General features: G+C 35.3%; 3 protein-coding genes across 3 annotated transcripts; 2 read left to right on the top strand and 1 right to left on the bottom strand.

The window, feature by feature from the left end:
- The first annotated feature begins 1,923 nt into the window (after window positions 1–1,923).
- Window positions 1,924–3,080, top strand: LOC148192814 (pathogenesis-related thaumatin-like protein 3.5). Its single transcript, XM_088098431.1, has 2 exons — window positions 1,924–2,053; window positions 2,230–3,080. The coding sequence occupies exons 1-2, from the start codon at window positions 2,017–2,019 to the stop codon at window positions 2,925–2,927; spliced, it is 735 nt and encodes a 244-aa protein (XP_087954557.1). The 5' UTR covers window positions 1,924–2,016; the 3' UTR covers window positions 2,928–3,080.
- A 2,549-nt stretch (window positions 3,081–5,629) lies between these two features.
- On the top strand, window positions 5,630–6,763 carry LOC124831188 (pathogenesis-related thaumatin-like protein 3.5). The gene is made up of 2 exons (XM_047305100.2): window positions 5,630–5,742; window positions 5,972–6,763. Exons 1-2 carry the CDS (start codon window positions 5,661–5,663, stop codon window positions 6,652–6,654), a joined length of 765 nt encoding a protein of 254 aa, XP_047161056.1. The 5' UTR covers window positions 5,630–5,660; the 3' UTR covers window positions 6,655–6,763.
- Window positions 6,764–9,497: 2,734 nt separating this feature from the next.
- On the bottom strand, window positions 9,498–17,790 carry LOC148192813 (uncharacterized). Its single transcript, XM_088098077.1, has 17 exons — window positions 17,307–17,790; window positions 16,386–16,739; window positions 16,143–16,283; window positions 15,640–15,772; window positions 15,425–15,538; window positions 15,259–15,332; window positions 15,098–15,172; window positions 14,504–14,596; window positions 14,328–14,388; window positions 13,467–13,799; window positions 12,573–12,699; window positions 12,364–12,463; window positions 11,724–11,793; window positions 11,487–11,639; window positions 11,228–11,323; window positions 10,557–10,876; window positions 9,498–10,123 (listed from the first exon to the last, which is right to left on the bottom strand). The coding sequence occupies exons 1-17, from the start codon at window positions 17,388–17,390 to the stop codon at window positions 9,863–9,865; spliced, it is 2,589 nt and encodes an 862-aa protein (XP_087954203.1). The 5' UTR covers window positions 17,391–17,790; the 3' UTR covers window positions 9,498–9,862.

Raw genomic sequence — 17,790 nt, 5'->3', positions numbered from 1 at the left:
CACTCATAAAATAATAACAATAAATAAATAAGAACGAACTTATCAAGATTTCACTAGTAAAATAAAAATAATAACAATAAATAAATAAAAATGAGGTTATAAACACCTCACTAATAAAGTAAAAATAATAACAATAAATAAACAACAAGTTATAAATATTTCACTAATAAAATAAAAATAATGACAATAATTTTTTACCAAAACAACTTAGAACTAATTGTACGTGGAGACCTAACTTTTACACTAACACGAGAGAATTATTTCTCTTAACATAAATATCCAATTGTAAATCCCATCAGTCATGATGGATAATTATATTCAGTAATACTTTGTAAAAATGACAACCTAATCCAATTATTTATAAAGTTGTGATCACAATTTTATCAAGGCAATTCAGAAATTGAAATTAGTTAGTCTCTCAAAATCATCCTTCAATTTTTACAATGTCCTTTTTTTTCATAATTTATGAATTTAACAAATTTAAATAAAAAAACTTAAATATAGTTAAAGAGAGAGATGTTACATGAACACATGTATATTTTTTTATTGTAGGTAATCACTGAAATTTTAAAAAAATTACTGAATGTAAATAAATAATAGGTTTAATATCTCTTTTGGTCCCTAGAAAGGGGGCCAATGTTCAATGTGGTCCCACCTTTTTTTAGAAGTTCAATGTGATCCCATCTTTTGTAAAAAGCGTGCAATCAAGTCCTTTTTGGAAACGGTGTTAAGTTTTTAACGGAGCAGCTGACAGGGTGGACTGAAGTTAGCTACGTGGCTTTGTGTGGGTAATACGTGGCTGAGAGAGGGTCATACGTGGCTGTGAGAAGGTAAATCAGAAGTTAGGGTTTGAGTTGCAGAGAAATTGGGATTTATCGTCGTGTTTCTTCTGAAGGGTGTTCGTCTCACCTTGCAGAGAAGTTGTAATTAGCGTCATTACCCATTGGAATAGCTTTAGGAGACCAGGAAACGCAAGAAATGTCACCTTCAAATGAAAACAATAATCAAGGACAGGAAGATCACAAATAGAAAATTACTTTATATGTTGCAAGGGAACAACTAAAAGAGTTGATGATTGGACATACTGTCATGGGCTTTCTCAGCTGTATCCAAAACCTTTCCAGTATCAACAGATAACCACTGCAATGTGGAACCATGGGTAGCAGCCAAAATTTTTCCATCCGGGGAAATACTAAGGCGGTCATAGTGCAAAGTAGCACCAAAAGAATCGCGAAGAGGAATAGGGAACACCTTCAGTGTCTTAGGATCCTCATCAAAGTGATATCGAACTTCAGAATACAAGGAAAATAAGGTGAGATGAATTGAATTAATTAACAACCTAACTTCTCTGCAACTCAGAAGAAACACAAATAATAAAATTGGAAAAAAATGTGTACACCAAAAAAGAATTCATATATATATATATATATATATATATATATATATATATATATATATATTATACATAATCGATTATTTAGAAATAGTATAATATAAATAAATGATGCTATAAATATTGAATATATATTTATAGTATAGCAAAACAGTAATATTTATCTTCCTAACTTTTTTTTCATATATAGTTTTTTAATGTATACTTATACGGGAAGACATAAATGTGATATTCTTAGATTTTTTCTTATTATTAAAAAAAGTAACTTCTACTTTCTTATTACTTAAATTATTTAAAGTTTAAAAAATCTTAAATATAAATAAATGTAACAAAAACAGGTTTTGAAACACACAAAAAAATAAATTTGCTTAAAAGAAATGTTCCTTATAATACGATGGTTGGAACAGACATACACATACATATGTGTGTGTAATTAGGGGTTATTTAGCAATTAGAAAAATTGGAGTTAGCATGTCCATGTGAAGATGACCCACAATCTTCAATTTCTCACCAAAAGATGGACTCCATTTCTTAAATAACGGTTGGTCAGTTATAAATTCACTTCCCCACCTCTTCCATTCTTCAATTCTCCTTCTTCTTCTTCTTCTTCCTCTTTCAGAATCATGTCTCTGTTTTTCCACCTTCTCTTTCTTCTCTTAGGTAAATTCTTCCTCTATTTCTTTCTAATTGCAATCATCTCTGCTATGTTCAACTTCTACTCTGCATTCAGCTCAAATCAAAACACACGCTTAAAGGTTTTATTATGATGTAATTAGCCAACCATTTTCGATTTTCTAATTTTTTTCTTAATCAATGTCTGGATTATACATTTTCAGGTAATGTAGCATCTGCCACGGTATTTTCTCTCGAGAATCATTGTAGTTACACAGTTTGGCCGGGGACGCTTTCCGGCAACGGCGCCGGCATTCTCGGTTCTGGCGGTTTCGCCCTGCAGCCCGGTTCGTCGGTCCACCTCACAGCTCCGTCCGGCTGGTCAGGCCGCTTCTGGGCCCGGACTGGATGTACCTTTGACGACTCCGGCGCCGGAAAATGCGCCACCGGAGACTGTGCGGGGGGACTTAAATGCACCGGCGGAGGAGTCCCGCCGGTGACGCTGGTGGAGTTCACGATCGGAAGCTCCGGCAACGGTAACAAGGACTTCTACGACGTGAGTCTCGTGGACGGTTACAACGTGGGAATGGGAGTGAGGGCTACTGGGGGAACCGGTGACTGCAAGTACGCGGGGTGCGTGGCGGACCTGAACGGCGCGTGTCCAGCGGAGCTTCAGGTCAGAGACGGAGGCGGCGCGGTGGTGGCGTGCAAGAGCGCGTGCGCGGCGTTTAACACGGCGGAGTTTTGCTGTACCGGCGAGCACGGGTCGCCGGAAACGTGTTCGCCCACACATTATTCGGAGATTTTCAAGAGTGCGTGTCCAACAGCTTACAGTTACGCATACGATGATGCTTCCAGCACTTTCACATGTTCACAATCTGATTATGTTATCACTTTCTGTTCAATGGGATCATCATCTTGATCATTATTAACATGTGCACATTTTCATATACTTCGTATCTATTTTTTTCTGGTAACCTTATGTTATGATTTATCTTAATTATGATTCCAATTAATCTCTGTATAGCGTATCACACCCATGATCGAATATACGTTTAAATTTAGGAACAGTACATATGGATGGACTTTATAATTCTTTTTAGTTGATTATCTATACTTTACGGGTTCTGTTTTTTGCGTATATAATTTATATTTTTATAATAAAATTGTTGTTAATGGTATTTCTTACGATTAATGGTTACTTTGAAATTGGTTGAATAAAATTGTTCTATTTTTTTTGTTTTTTCATCATATTTATAAAAATATAAAAATATGTTCAACTTTATTAATAAATAAAAGTTTACTTTAATTTAAATATTGTAAACATATTGAGCTACTTTGACTTGGGTTCCCTAAATTGGTTTTTTGCTGGACGAGTTTATGATTTGGTGAGCGAAACCAAAGTTAATGAAGGAAATAAAAGTTAGCGAGGTCGCTAGTCACTAGTCTTTAAAATTCATCCTAAGGCAGGTTTTATCGCTGGGTGCCGCTTTTCCTCACTGGACATGAGGTACCTATTGTGGCAAAATTAGATGCACCTCTGGTATCATTGATCACCCTTTCTTATGCATATTTGGGTGATTGTTTCCTTTTATTTTATTATATTAATGAATACTTTAATGTTGTATTTGATTATTATAGTAAAGTATTGGTATGAATGGATGACTTATAGGGTATTTCTAAGGAGGAAATCTTATTGAAGATGTTTTTTTAGTGTATACATTCATATGAAAATCTTGATGATTATCCTAATCCTCGTTCAGATATGTAATGAGATATGTGGTAAGAGTTGTAAGAGATCATAATCTAAAGAAAAATGTAACTCTTATGATGATAAAATATTAACTTTTGAGTAGTACAAAACCTCTTGAGATCCGTGTTAATGTTTCTATTGATTGAATCTAAAAAGAGTTTGGTTGTATATATGCTTCTATATTCATTGTATTTTATATATATGCTATCTCGTTTTTAGCTAGTTTACCATTTTATAATTGTTGTACTGTTTTTTCTCTTTACAATTATCATCTTATTAGTTTGATTAAATAAATATACAGGTGTAGGAACACCTCTTGCGGACGAGGAACTAATTGTCTGAATCATAGATATATTAGATCAGGTATAATCATAGTAAAAATATATATATGAGAGATATTATTATAGTCTTAATCTTATACTAATATACATTGAATTATCTATTTTTCTAAATATTTATAATAAAATATTTTATTTTAGTTATTCAAATGGAAGGTTACAAATATTAGTGTTCAAACTATATAAAAATAAAGATATACCATTTCATTTATTTATTTTATTTTTTAGAGAAGAAAAACTCATTTTAATTTGTATTATTAAAATTTGAAGAAGCAACTTTCCATGCTTGATAAAAGAACTTTAGAATAGAAGAACATAGAAAAAAAAATATAGAAGTGCAAAGACAAAAGGCACTTTTCTCATCTCTTATGGCTTTGATTATTTCTACTATTGAATTTTAATAACCCCTCCAGTTAAGATAACAGACCTCTTTTTGGCTAATAAAATATGCAAATTACCTCATTATTAAAGTATATACATATAAGCCATATTCTTTTTAGGTTATAGATAGGAATGGTTAGTGTTTTTTTAAAGAAGGGTCACTCCCACTTATTACACCAAAGACCTTTATTTGAAAAATGAGTAATGGTTTAATAGATTACATGTTGTAGCCATTTAAGGAATTTTTTTATTAATCATTTACTTTTCAGATTCATCTTATGTTATTGTTTGTTCAATGGCGTAGTAAAAAAGGCAGATAGAGTGAAATAGAAGAAGGCCTAAAAAAAGTAATTTGATATTTACGCAATATTAAATAGATTATTGAATTATATATTTTTTATGCATGTTATTTTGTTAATAAATTCTATTAAATGTCTTTAAAAAAGACCAAATTATATATCTATGTTACCTTAATACTTAATGAAAATCGCATAAAATATTTTTTCAACAAACAACACTGATAAATATTATATTATAGTTCATTTAAAATTGTATTTTTTATATACAAAACCGGCGCGTGTGGCTTTCGACGACGTCCATGGCCACGCATACCCGGCGTTGTACGTTATCATTTTTCTAAAATTATTTTTATTTTTACTATAATGCTTTATATTTGTTTACATGTCTTTATATGTTAATTAGTATCCTCTACATTTCGATAAATATATAAGAAAAATATACGATCTAACAACGTAAAGTATTTTTACATCATTATTTAATCTTAAATTATTATAGAAACAACAATTAGCATAACTTATTTTGATGTAATATAATAATTATATATGTAGTTAATTGATACAGTAAGGTATATTATATAATAAAAATTTAAAAATAAATACATAAATTTGTTATATAGTTATATAGATTAATTACGTAATGTTTGGTATATTGAGATATATACGTTGATGTAGAGTTATTAGAATTTATAATTATTGATTGATGGAGGTATTTGGGTATGGGAGGAGCACGACAAGATAACCGACAGTATTAAATTAGTGACAGAAAGAGTATGCCAGATTCTTAAATAACAGTTAGAGGCTTAATCCCAAATATAAATTAAGTTTGATGCATCTCCATTTTCCATTCTCACTTTAACACTTTGTTGCATTTCCAATCATATTTTATGTTTTTCTCTATGAAAGTGATGGGCCTCAATCCAAACTCAAAACCCTTTGCATTTCCACACTTCCTCCTCTTCTTATTAGGTAAACAACCTATTTCTCATGAATTTTCATTTAATAATAGATCAGTAAAAGTTATGTTTGACTGAATTTAAATATAACCAAAATAAATTACAATATAAAATAAATCTAACTAATCTCATTCTTAAAATATTTTTCATTTAAGAAATATTTATTATTTTTTAGTCATATTTCAGTGGAGAAATAATTCATCTATAATATTATGATGTATACTATATATGTTTTTTTTCAGGTAATGTAGCATCTGCCGCAGTGTTCACCCTCCAAAACCGTTGCAGTTACACAGTTTGGCCGGGGACACTTTCCGGCAACGGTGTCGCCACTCTCGGCGACGGCGGTTTCCCCCTGGAGCCGGGTGCGGAGATTCAGCTCACCGCACCATCTGGCTGGTCCGGCCGGTTATGGGCCAGGACCGGCTGTAGCTTCGACGGATCCGGCATCGGAACATGCGTCACCGGCGACTGCGGCAGTGGACTGCGGTGCACCGGGGCAGGCGTTCCACCGGCCACTCTGGCAGAGTTCACCGTCGGATTTGCCGGTAACGGCGACAAGGACTTCTACGACGTGAGTCTTGTGGACGGTTACAATGTAGGCATCGGCGTGCTGGCTACCGGAGGAACCGGTGACTGCAAGTACGCAGGGTGCGCGGCGGACTTGAACACAGTGTGTCCGGAGGAATTGCAAGTGAGAGACGGCGGCGGCGCGGTGGTTGCGTGCAAAAGCGCGTGCGCCGCTTTTAACACGTCGGTGTTTTGCTGCACCGGCGAGCACGGAACGCCGCAAACGTGTTCGGCGACACATTATTCGGAGATTTTCAAGAATGCGTGTCCAACAGCGTACAGTTACGCTTACGATGACGCTTCCAGCACTCGCACCTGTTCTGGATCTGATTATGTAATCGCCTTTTGCCCTTAATAGTCTCACACTTACTTTTTTTTAATGTAATAAATTAATAATTTCCCACGCATAAAAATCAGTGCCCACTAATAAATATATGATACTTTTTCTCACGCAATTTCTTTTACATTTATTTCACACTATTTTTTCTTAATTTTTTTTTACCAAAATTCACTTTAGTTATTTTACATTTATTTCTCTTTACTTTTTATTTCTGTTTATTTTTTTACAAAAATTCACTTTAATCATTTTACCTTTATAATACATATTAAATGATACCGTTTTAGGATTAACACGAACTCCTTTTGGTGGATAATTTACTTAAGTTTTTCTATCATGAATATTCAAAACTATGCTTAGTGCTCTTAAAAGTGGTCACAAATGAAGATTAAGAGTGGGAATTCACTTTTAAAAAAAATGAGGTGTGGGAATAAGCTTATGATTATTTCTTTATCCAAATCAATGTTTATGTTAGATATTCCTGCATCTATCTTTTTCTCATTCTCTTGAAAACAAGACTATTTGTGAAATTTTGGAACAGACTAAGTTTATTGTTGGTGAATTTGTTTGAATCGAATGTCCTATTAAACATTATGAATATGTTGACGTTAATTTTGTAAGATTCTTCACAATAATATGTTTAAGTTATTTCTGTAATTGAACTTCATTTTGATACCAAAATTAAAAGTACACAAATTAATTGTGGGCGTGAGATCCTTTAAATCCTTCCATTACGCACATACTTATTTATCCTCGTACTCACCACCAAAATTAAAAGTACACAAATTAATAGTGTTAGGATTAACATGCTTCTATTCCTTTAAAATTTTGAAGCTTTCTCTTTCAAATTGTTGTCTACTTCATAATAAATAGTGTTCTCAACACACTATTGACTGAGTACAGTGAAAATATACATAACCTAAAATAAGTAAAAAGATAAATGTCAATGACTACATAATAAGTCTCACAACCTAAAATAAGTAAAAAAAATAAGGTTTAATTGCTTACTTGGTCTCTATGTTAAGTGAGTTTTTTTAGTTTAGTACCCGGTTTTAAAAGTGTATACATTGAATCCTAAAGTTGTAAAAATTGTATGAATTAAGTCTCTTTCGTTAAATTGGCATAAACAGAGTTAACTCCGTACTGACGTGGCTGCACTTTTTTTCTCTCTCCCCTGCTCTTCCTGCCATCTTTTTTCTCTCTTTTCTATTCCTCTCAACATTAATTAAAAGCAGTTAGTGAGTGAATAGACTTTTTTCCTCTCTCCTCTGATCTTCCTATCATCTCCTTCACCCTTGGCCGTTCGGTTCAAGCGTCCTCTACCTTTCGGTGAAACTGTCTCTTCACCCATTATTCTACCGTTCGGTGAATCAGTATTCGGTCGTTCAATGCAGAGGTCCTCGGCCATTCGGTTCAAGCATCCTCTATCGTTCGGTGCATCAGTCTCATTCATTGTTCCATCTTTTACAAACAGCGGCGCCATTTAGGTTGGTGAAGGTTTCGCAATAGAGGTTGTTGCGTGAGAATGATGGAGAAGGGGATGGGCCGATGGTGCCCTGGTTACGCAAAGCTATGGAGGTTTGGTGAAGAAGATGAGTACGACAACCTCGCAGTGCAAGGCATGACAGTAACGAGCTGGGTGAATCAGTTGCACATAGTGGCCGAGCGTTGGATGAAGGAAGGAAGGAAGGAAGTCAAGCCGAGAGTGTCAAGCCGAACGGCAGAGTGTCAAGACGAGAAGAGGAAAGGGGAATTTTTCACCGAACGACAGAGGAACTTTGCACCGAACGACAAAGGAATTTTTGAACCGAACGGTAGAGTGTCAAGCCGAGAGGAAGGAAGGGGAATGTGTAGAGGAACACGTCAGCAAAAGGAGAAAAAGAAAAAAAAAATGTCCTTCAATTATGAAAATCATAGATATATAAAGAAAAAAGTTGGACGTTACAAAAAGAACAGATGAGAGAAAAGAAAAAGATCAAATTTTATAGTCATGTCAACGCGGAGTTAACTCTGCCAAGTTAACGGAAGGGACTTAATTCATATAATTTTTACAACTTTAAGGCCCAATGTATACACTTTTAAAATCAGGTACTAAACTGAAAAAAACTCATTTAACAAACAAACCAAGTAAGAATTAAACCAAAAAATAAATGTCAATGCTATATAATAGACTTTAGATTTATAGTTTTAGTCTTAAAATTGTGGATGTATTTGAAACCAAGTGGTTTGAAAGTGTTGTACAAATTTATACAAAATATTATTCTTTTATTGACTTTAGACAACGGTGATACATTTTTTCCAACAATATCATATCCCTTACAATGTCTTATATTTAAGTTTGATTTCTTTTTCTGGGACAATACTACAGCTACAAATTAGAAGATACCCACTCACAAGAATGTGTTTTCTTGGATTATTCAACTTTTCATCAAGATTATCAGTGTCTGTCAAATTTTGGTTGTAGTTACACATCTAAAGATGTTTTCTTTAAATAGATCAAGTTTCTCTATTGATTTTTTTCCTCGATATTGAACTTTGTAGTGTTAAAAAAATTAAGATGTTTTACTATATGGCTAAATAATCATGGCTATATATGAAATCTAATACTACTAACTTTCACAATTATTTCTGCTCATACCTTTCAACACACAAACTCATGTTGTAAAACAACAAATTTTACTGAAAATTACAAAATTAAAAAACATTAAATAAGTTTTAAGACTTACTGAATTTAATTATTTCTAACAGAACTCAACTAAATGTGTTAACAAATGTTACGAAGAATGTTCGACAGAAAAAATGTTGGATAAAATTGCACGGAACAAAGAAACAAGAGTAAAGCTGACTAAAAAAAATGGCCATACTAGAAAAAAAAAACATATTAAAAGGGTAAAATGAAGAAGACTTTGTAAACTATACATACAGCAAAACAAATGAAGGGTAATATTTTTCTTTCCCCTCCGAAGGCCTTCGGCCAAAAGTCAGTTAATGTAAACTTCAGCTTTTCTCTCATCACCTATGCAATTCCAAAGACTATAAATTTTCTCTACAAGCGGCTCTCTTCGAAAGCCAAATCTTTAGCCTTCTCATCCCATTTTTCTAGACAATTTTGGACGAGTTAGGCCCTAAATCTAAGACGTTCCATGCCCCCTATTTCTCCTAAAATAACCATGTGAAGTTACAATCCAAGCACCCCTCTCCCTGGAGAGAGAGAAAACAATCGAAGCTAAAGCTGCCTATATCTTGTTATAGATATCACTTTTGAGGAACTATTTCTCAAAGAAAAACTATTTTTTAGTCGATTAAACCATGACAATTTCATCTCACCAGAGCCAGTGCACTGACCCTCCCCCTCCCCCTCGCTGCTGAAAAGGGTTTGGTCACCGCAGTCCAGTGAAGCTCCACATGCTAGATTATAAGCCTGACATGCAGAATGACATACTCGTAGCCTGTTGTCTCCATCCTTCTCACACTTTTGGATTGAGATCTGGAAATTAATGCACCAAAAGTTTTAGATAAATAAGCAACATTACAACTAAATGAACAGCTAAATTTAGAAGCAGGGTAATCAAGCATTACACGACTAAAAAGAATTATAGTTTAAGGTTTCAGTCATTCTCAGAAAGACACAATGTTAGAATCAGCATACTAGTCAGAATCAGCATTACATTATGGCTAGAGGAATAACCACCGTCAGTATATTGTTTTAAAACCAAATAAATTTGGTTCGTGCTATTGTTACATCAGAATGGAAAGTCACATGCAAGGCTTCAAATTGTGTGAAATAATTAGTTACCGAAAAATTAAAATAAACACCACATTGAAAAGAAAAATTGAGCATGACTAAGAATGAATCGTATTACAAATAGGAAAAAGAAGGAATCTAAATTATAATTTTGGCAGGAAAAGATAGAACTTACCCAGCAGGCAAGCCTTTTGGCAGCCTCATCACAGTACGTACTGCCAAATATATTAAATAGTTTCCTAGCACCACCAGGGAATAATCTATGGTAGTTGGGCATCACAACCACTTCTTCTAGCTGCTGAAGTATGCTAGGTTCACTGGGTGCACAATGTTGTCCGGAAATATCATTTCCCAGCACATTTCTGCAAATTGAAAGACTGGAGAGGAGCCTGGAGCTGTTCTGGCAAGTATATCCCGCATAGTCAGAACAACGGAATTCACAAACTCCATTATCACAAACTCCACCATGAAGACTGCACTGCTCATCACAAACAGCTGCATGTAATATCAGGGACAACAATTAAAGATTTTCCTACTAGAAATATTGTTCAACAGATTCACTAAATAAGTTTAAATTTAACATGTAAGTGCAATCCAAACATTTGGGGAAGGAGGAGGTACATAAACTAGGAGCCTTCATGAATTGAACTGAGCCTAATTATCCTGCAGGACCACAATATAGTCCATATGTTCTAGCACTCGAATATACATCATATTGGCTAACAATGTAAATACTATTCAAAAGCTCATCCGTGATTATCTAACTAATGCTAAAAGATTAGGATAATTTATTTACTGTTACAATTTTTAAGCAAGAAACTACAAAGTATAGAACTTGAAATGTACCAGTGGAACAGTCAATGCCAGTATAGCCAGTTTTACATTCACATATTCCACTGGTGAGGCACACCCCCTTGCCAGTGCAATTGCTGGGACAGTAACCTGGAATATGCGAAGAGAACAATAATTAATAAAACAAAGCATAAACAAATATTGTACCACTACACAGAAGGTAATATTTTAGCAATCAAAGTAAAATGAATACTGCCCATGTACTGGACATTGCCCAGACACAAGCAACACAGCGTGGGAAATTAGAGCTTACGTCTACTGCAATCATGACCATGAAATCCAAGAAAGCAGTGACACCTTCCATCAACACAATCTCCATTGAAATTACATGCACTGGGACATTGCCCAGACACAACCACTGGATCCGTGTTACAGAGCTCATGATATGCAGGGCAGATTAATTCCCCTATTGGTAAGCAAAAAGCAAGCCATCAGCTTACTGGAATCTAACATTAATGTGTAAACAAAGAAAACACCAGTAAATATTGACCATTAAAGCCAGGGAACTGAATGGGTCCACCAGCCTGAGGACACACTTTCCAGACACCATCCACAGCAACCTGAAGTAATATGGAGCTTCATTCAGTGGTTTCACATTACAGGAAAAAGAAGGGAAATGCACCAATCAATTCAATAAAAGGTGAAAGAAAAGATAAGCAGCAGTTGCAACCCGTTCAAATGTTAATGAAGAAAGTGTCTACTCAAATTTGGTTGCAAATTAGAGAAATAATTACTTATTCAGAATATAAAGTATCTACAATAATATAAACCATGAGGAAAGAACAAAAAGTATGAATTTATTGTTTTAACAAGAACAAGAAAAATTCAATGACTGTCATTCATTGCTCAAACAATCAGCCCCTGGAGTGGGTAGGGACAAAGTGGAGGTTATTCAACCTAATTATCTGGCTAGTTCTGTAGTAGTTCAATTTTCATTCCTTAGTTCAACGTCAATAATTGGCTACACACTTTCAAATCTGCTGTACCTAAATGATCTTGTCCGACTTTCATTGTCTAAGGATATAGTATTGCATCATGTCATCTCCATATCAATCAAAAAAGGCATTGTCTGCCAATCTTTAACTTCAACTAAGGCATTTCCTTAAAACTATTAACACTACAAACTATACCTCTAGAAAATTGTTGATACACCTGTGCTGATAACAGCCATTTCCCTGGGTCAGAGAACCCCGGACAAATCCTGTGCGCACCAACGATGAGGCCATGCACCTGCATTAAAAAGCAATAACAGTTAGAACTTAGAAATCATACACCCTGTTTCATGACAAATTGGATGGTAAAAACAGGCTATGTTATCATTCCAAAGAAGAAACCTGACCTGGAGTTACTTCCTCGAATTTCACCTAGCATGCTATCAGGTGCTCGTGCACTGCTAGTGTCTGTACATGATCCATCAGAGTATGCCACAAAATAAGTGCAATAATCAGCCAATGAGGATTGTCCACCTGCACAAACCAGTGCATCATGATATTTCAACTTTCTACGGCCAAATCTTCATTTAGCATTTAAAACCATGTACAACATCTACCAGTGACAAAAAATCAATGTGAAACAAGATAAAAACCAACGGCTACAAATGAATTAGAATAATCTACAAAAATACAATCGCTTGGCAGTCTGTAAGAATGTGTCCAGATATAAGAAATTTATACGGAAAGAATGTAAAAGACACTTGACATTTTGTTCTTCCTCACCAAGTGTATACAATGAAGATAGATTGAGCATAGGGTACAAAATATACGTATCTTGAGATAATTTATTCCCTTACGCACTCCACTAAGAAATTGGAGAGACCTTGGTTCTCACTTCCCCTCCAGTTCTAACTAAATTCCCTCCTAGCTGCTACAAACATGGTGATAGACGTCAGCCCTTATAGGCCCTAACAAAGTTAGGAACATTGAGTATAATGAGCTACTAAATGTAACTTAAACTTTGAAGTTCTCCCACCTAATAGACTAGTTTTTTGGGTTTAGTTCTCCTCTTATGCTTAAGTCCTAACTTTAATTGTTCACCTTTACCCACTCTCTGACCTTCCCTTTATTCATTCTACTACAATGTTCTAATTGGTAGTATAGCATTAATAAAATATAATCTATCCCAAGCATTGATTATCAACACATGAAAGCTCTCAACAGTCCATACACAGATTAGCACACAGTCCATACACAGATTAGCACTCAAATATTAAAAATGAATACATGAAAATGCATACCTTTATTAGCTTGAGGAAAATACCGAGCCCACTGAGGAAGATCTCCACTGTAGGTTAGAATTGGACAGTAACCCTCTGCCTCTCTGTTATAAGTACAACCTGAGAATTGTGTTGTGTTGCAATGATAGGCCCCTTTCCATAGATTGCAAGGGGAGGTAACAAACTCAGTACCCTGGTTCCGACCCCAATCAAGTTGGTCTGCCATACTATAATTGGCTTTGTACCATCCGCTGTCTTCTAATAGAGCTAGTGTCATTTTTGAAACTACAGATCTTGTATCCACAGAACCAGTCATGATCTCATTCATCAGAAGCCTCTTTTCCCAGTGAGACCCTGTAACCCAATCATCAAAATCGGATTGATGAATTTGATGGTATAAGTTAAAAGCAGCACTTCAACATCATGCATGATATTTTCTAATTTTTTTTCCATACCTTTTCATTATTCAAGTGTATTTTTGGAAAAATTAAAGAACAGAATAATAATTTTACCAAGAGGGCAAAAATATTTCAACATTTCAATATCCATATTGTATATAAATTTTAAACCATATAAACCACATTTGAGCAAAAATTTATAAATGCTATACTGCAACACCCAGGATTAACTAGTCTTTCTACTAATATTGGTTGGACTAAAGCACCAGGATAGCTTATTCTTTCAAAATAAAAGGGGAAGGGGAAGGATGAGGGATTGGAAATATAAAAAGACAAATAAAATGTTCTGAATGAAATTCAAGCTTTACCAGCTTCAGCAATCGAAAAACAGCTTGCCAATGTAATCTAAGTCTGGTGGAAACAACATAGACCAGAGGAAAAGGATGGCACTTATAAATAAGAAGAAAATGATGAGATTAAGAACCTGATGTGCCACGTCCTCCACCATCTTCCAGCTCTAAGCCAGTAAAATTTCCTGAAAATGCCTGCCAATAAATCACTAATCAATCATTAGTTGAATCTTCTAATGAAGATCCCAGTACATGTGAAAACAGGAAAGTTGTCATTGAAATCATAGAGAATATGTTCCATAGAAATTACCGCATAATGATGCCGAGAATGCATGACAACACGTGGAAGTACCACTCGTGTCACCATCCGCCCAATCTTTTCATCCATAACTTGTTCAGTAACCTAGAAACACAAGAAACAATGAGTTTCCAAAATGTGACAATATGGTTTAGAAGGAAAAGGAGTGCTTAAAAAGAAAACAGATTTTAACATCATATCAGAAAGAAAAACAGAGGATGTTCTAAAAATAGGATTAAATGCCAAAAGATTTGTAAGGTTTTCATACAAACTCCATATTCATTAAAGTTCATCAACTTATTTTCAATACAAATTAATATTTAATAATGTAAAAGAGCTAAAAATTGTCTCCACCTGCAATACAATCTCAGCTATATTTAGTTTCAAACTTCATGACTGACAGTATACTACGATAAATTATAATTATAATAAAGAGAGCAGTAAACAACTATATGTATCAAATGAAGTTAGAAGCCACCCACCATTGTTCAGTTCCACATTGTAAAATTCAAATCAAACATGGAGGAAAGTATACTTGAAAATCAATGGCTTATAAATCTATAATATACCATAGCATTGTAAAAGCACAAAAAGAGCAGCAAATACCTTGTCAAGGCGTCTTTTCCTTTCATCTCTAAAATGAGTAAAGGCATGTGGATCGAAACCAAGAACATGCATAACCTGAAAAGCATCAAATAAAATCAACAAAGACACAAAATAGATAGCTATGTTTGCAATCTCATCTTTTCTATACAGAAATAAACAACCTCATGTATCAAAGTAGCTGATAGCAAAGTCTCTGCCTCAGCTGTCAAATGACGTGGAGCAACATTAACATGTCCTGCACACAAATACAAGCAAGCAAAAGAGCACTTTCAGTTACAAAGCATCCCAGGGATAAAGACAACATTAAAACCCACACATTCAATGTACCAGCTATAGCACGACCCCATTGGTCCCGTTCACATGCCACAGCCCAAGCAAGTGTATTCCCAGTAGTAGGTCTTGTAGTCACCAAGAGAACTAAGTCGGCATCAGAGACTCCCTCTAGGGAAGGCAAACAAAGACATCATAAATTTAGTAGTACAGTTAACCAAAAGCTTTATAAGAACTACACTTTCAACAGAAGGCCAACAAATGAATCATACCTTCAACATAGGCATGAGGGAGCTGCACACCTCCATCTTGTCCACATGCAGAGTATCCACTTAATCGCAAGTTCCCCTTCACAGGCTCCACAGACAATACCCTTCTAAACCAGTCAGCTGACTGACCTAATGCCTGCAATAAGTTTCTACTAATGATAAATATCTCAATCCAATATTTATAGTATAGCTCTAGCTAACACCACCATGACAAACAATAAATAGAAAACTGCCAAAAATGACACAGAATCACATAACATAATTGGCATGATGAGGAGGAGCATCAACGTAACAGTTGGACTTGTGGCTATGTGATTTGACTCAAGCTGTGTTGCAAGGTAAGGCTGCCTACTATGGACCCATATAGTGGATCATATAATTCTCTGGAATTCAGGCATATCCAGACCTTTAATTCTTTATGGCAACAGGACGCACTTTTTTTATTATCAATCAAGTAAAACAGTTTATAATTAAATAGAAAAGAAAAAGGTAAAATCCCAACAAACCTTACGAAGGCGATGTTTTTTGTCCTCTCCTGAGATATCTTCAGAAGTGCAGTTATACCAACAATCGCCAGAGACTGGAGGATCAGCAAGAGGATTACAGGAAGGCAAACCAGGAAGAGAAGTTATGGGAGGCTCCCCAAGCTGTTCATAAAAAAATAATGATTAAACCGTACCAATAGTATATGTGAAAGAGAAAACCAATATTAACACTGAATCCTTTTTACATTGATTTTAAATACACACCTTGACAATATCACCGATCTTTTGGCAATCCCTGTCAGGGGAGTGACCAACTGCATCATAATTTAGATATATCCTAATAGGTTGCTTTTCAATCCCTAGAAGCTCTGATGATGTTGATATACCAAGCAACGCTCTACCTTTAAGCTGGAGGCGTTTCGAAAGACCAGGCTTGTAAACCTGTGGGGTAACGGAATACACCTTTCGACCAGGTCGTTTTCTCTGTTCAAGTATCTGGTCATGTATGCAAGAGTGTGAGGCAATGTTCTCACTCCTCCCTTCCAAACCTCCCCCATGAAATCCGTGTTCTGGGAGCTTTGCATTATAGACTTCCAACCATGCCAATATCAATACAATCTGATGCAGGATATAACAATAGATATCCAACTTTAGAAACCATACTGACAACACTTTCATGCAATGTTTTAAACAAACATTATGAATCAAAACTTCATAATTATTTGCTTCCAAGCAATGAATGGTTAGATGGAGGTGCCTGAGCAAGCTTGTTTAGTTGCATTTTGAAAACTAAGACCGATTTTTGAAATAGAAATTAAAGACATTCTGATTCTTAAATCTTAATCCCCTATTTATTTATATATTTTACTACCTCGTCACTCGTACAAATCGTGAAAATTTCTAAAACAAGAAAAAAAAAATATCACCATACAACAACAAAATCATCAAATAGTAAAACCGAATTTCAAGTCCGATAATATAACGTTTAAACACCAATTCTCTTATAAATCTACACTCACATTCTCCAACTACAAAGTAGATCCTAAGCAGAGTTCAGCATGCTATTCACAAAAATCCCAAGACCTAGGCGTTATAGCAACATTGAACTAAAAGAAATGTCCGAACAACAGATAAAAAACGAACAAAAATATTCGTAAACTGGTGAAGAAGTAGCAGAATCCACACCTCGAAAACAACAACGGCGAATCGAAGGTTGCAACGAAATCCGAATAACGCGCACGAACTATAGCACCGAACCATGGACTCCATGGAATGGCGAACACCGGAACGCAAACGGCGCCGATTCCATCAAACCGCCGGCGATTCCTCGATCGGAGCGCTCGATAACCGCTCGCTAAGATGCATTCCGGAAAAGCTTCGCGCAGAAGAGAGTGAGAGAGAGAAACCTAACCCTGCGCCTCAACCGCTAACACTGGTTTCGATTAACAACGTTCCGAGATATATAAATATAACTGAAAACGGAACCTCAGTTTCTGAAGAGAGAACGTGGAACGATTCACAGAGCTTCGAAGTCGCAAAACGACGTCGTTGCGTTAGGTACGAGCTTCTTTCTCCCTGAAACGAGGGGGAAAAAAAGAAGACACTGACAGTGAAAGAAATAGAAAGATATTAGATAGAAGAAGAAGCTGAGAAGACAGGGAGAAGATGA

Source organism: Vigna umbellata, chromosome 9 (genome assembly GCF_029865625.1).
Source record: "Vigna umbellata cultivar VRB3 chromosome 9, Vumbellata_1.0, whole genome shotgun sequence".
Taxonomy (NCBI): domain Eukaryota; kingdom Viridiplantae; phylum Streptophyta; class Magnoliopsida; order Fabales; family Fabaceae; genus Vigna; species Vigna umbellata.
This window is presented reverse-complemented; position numbering and strand designations above follow the sequence as displayed.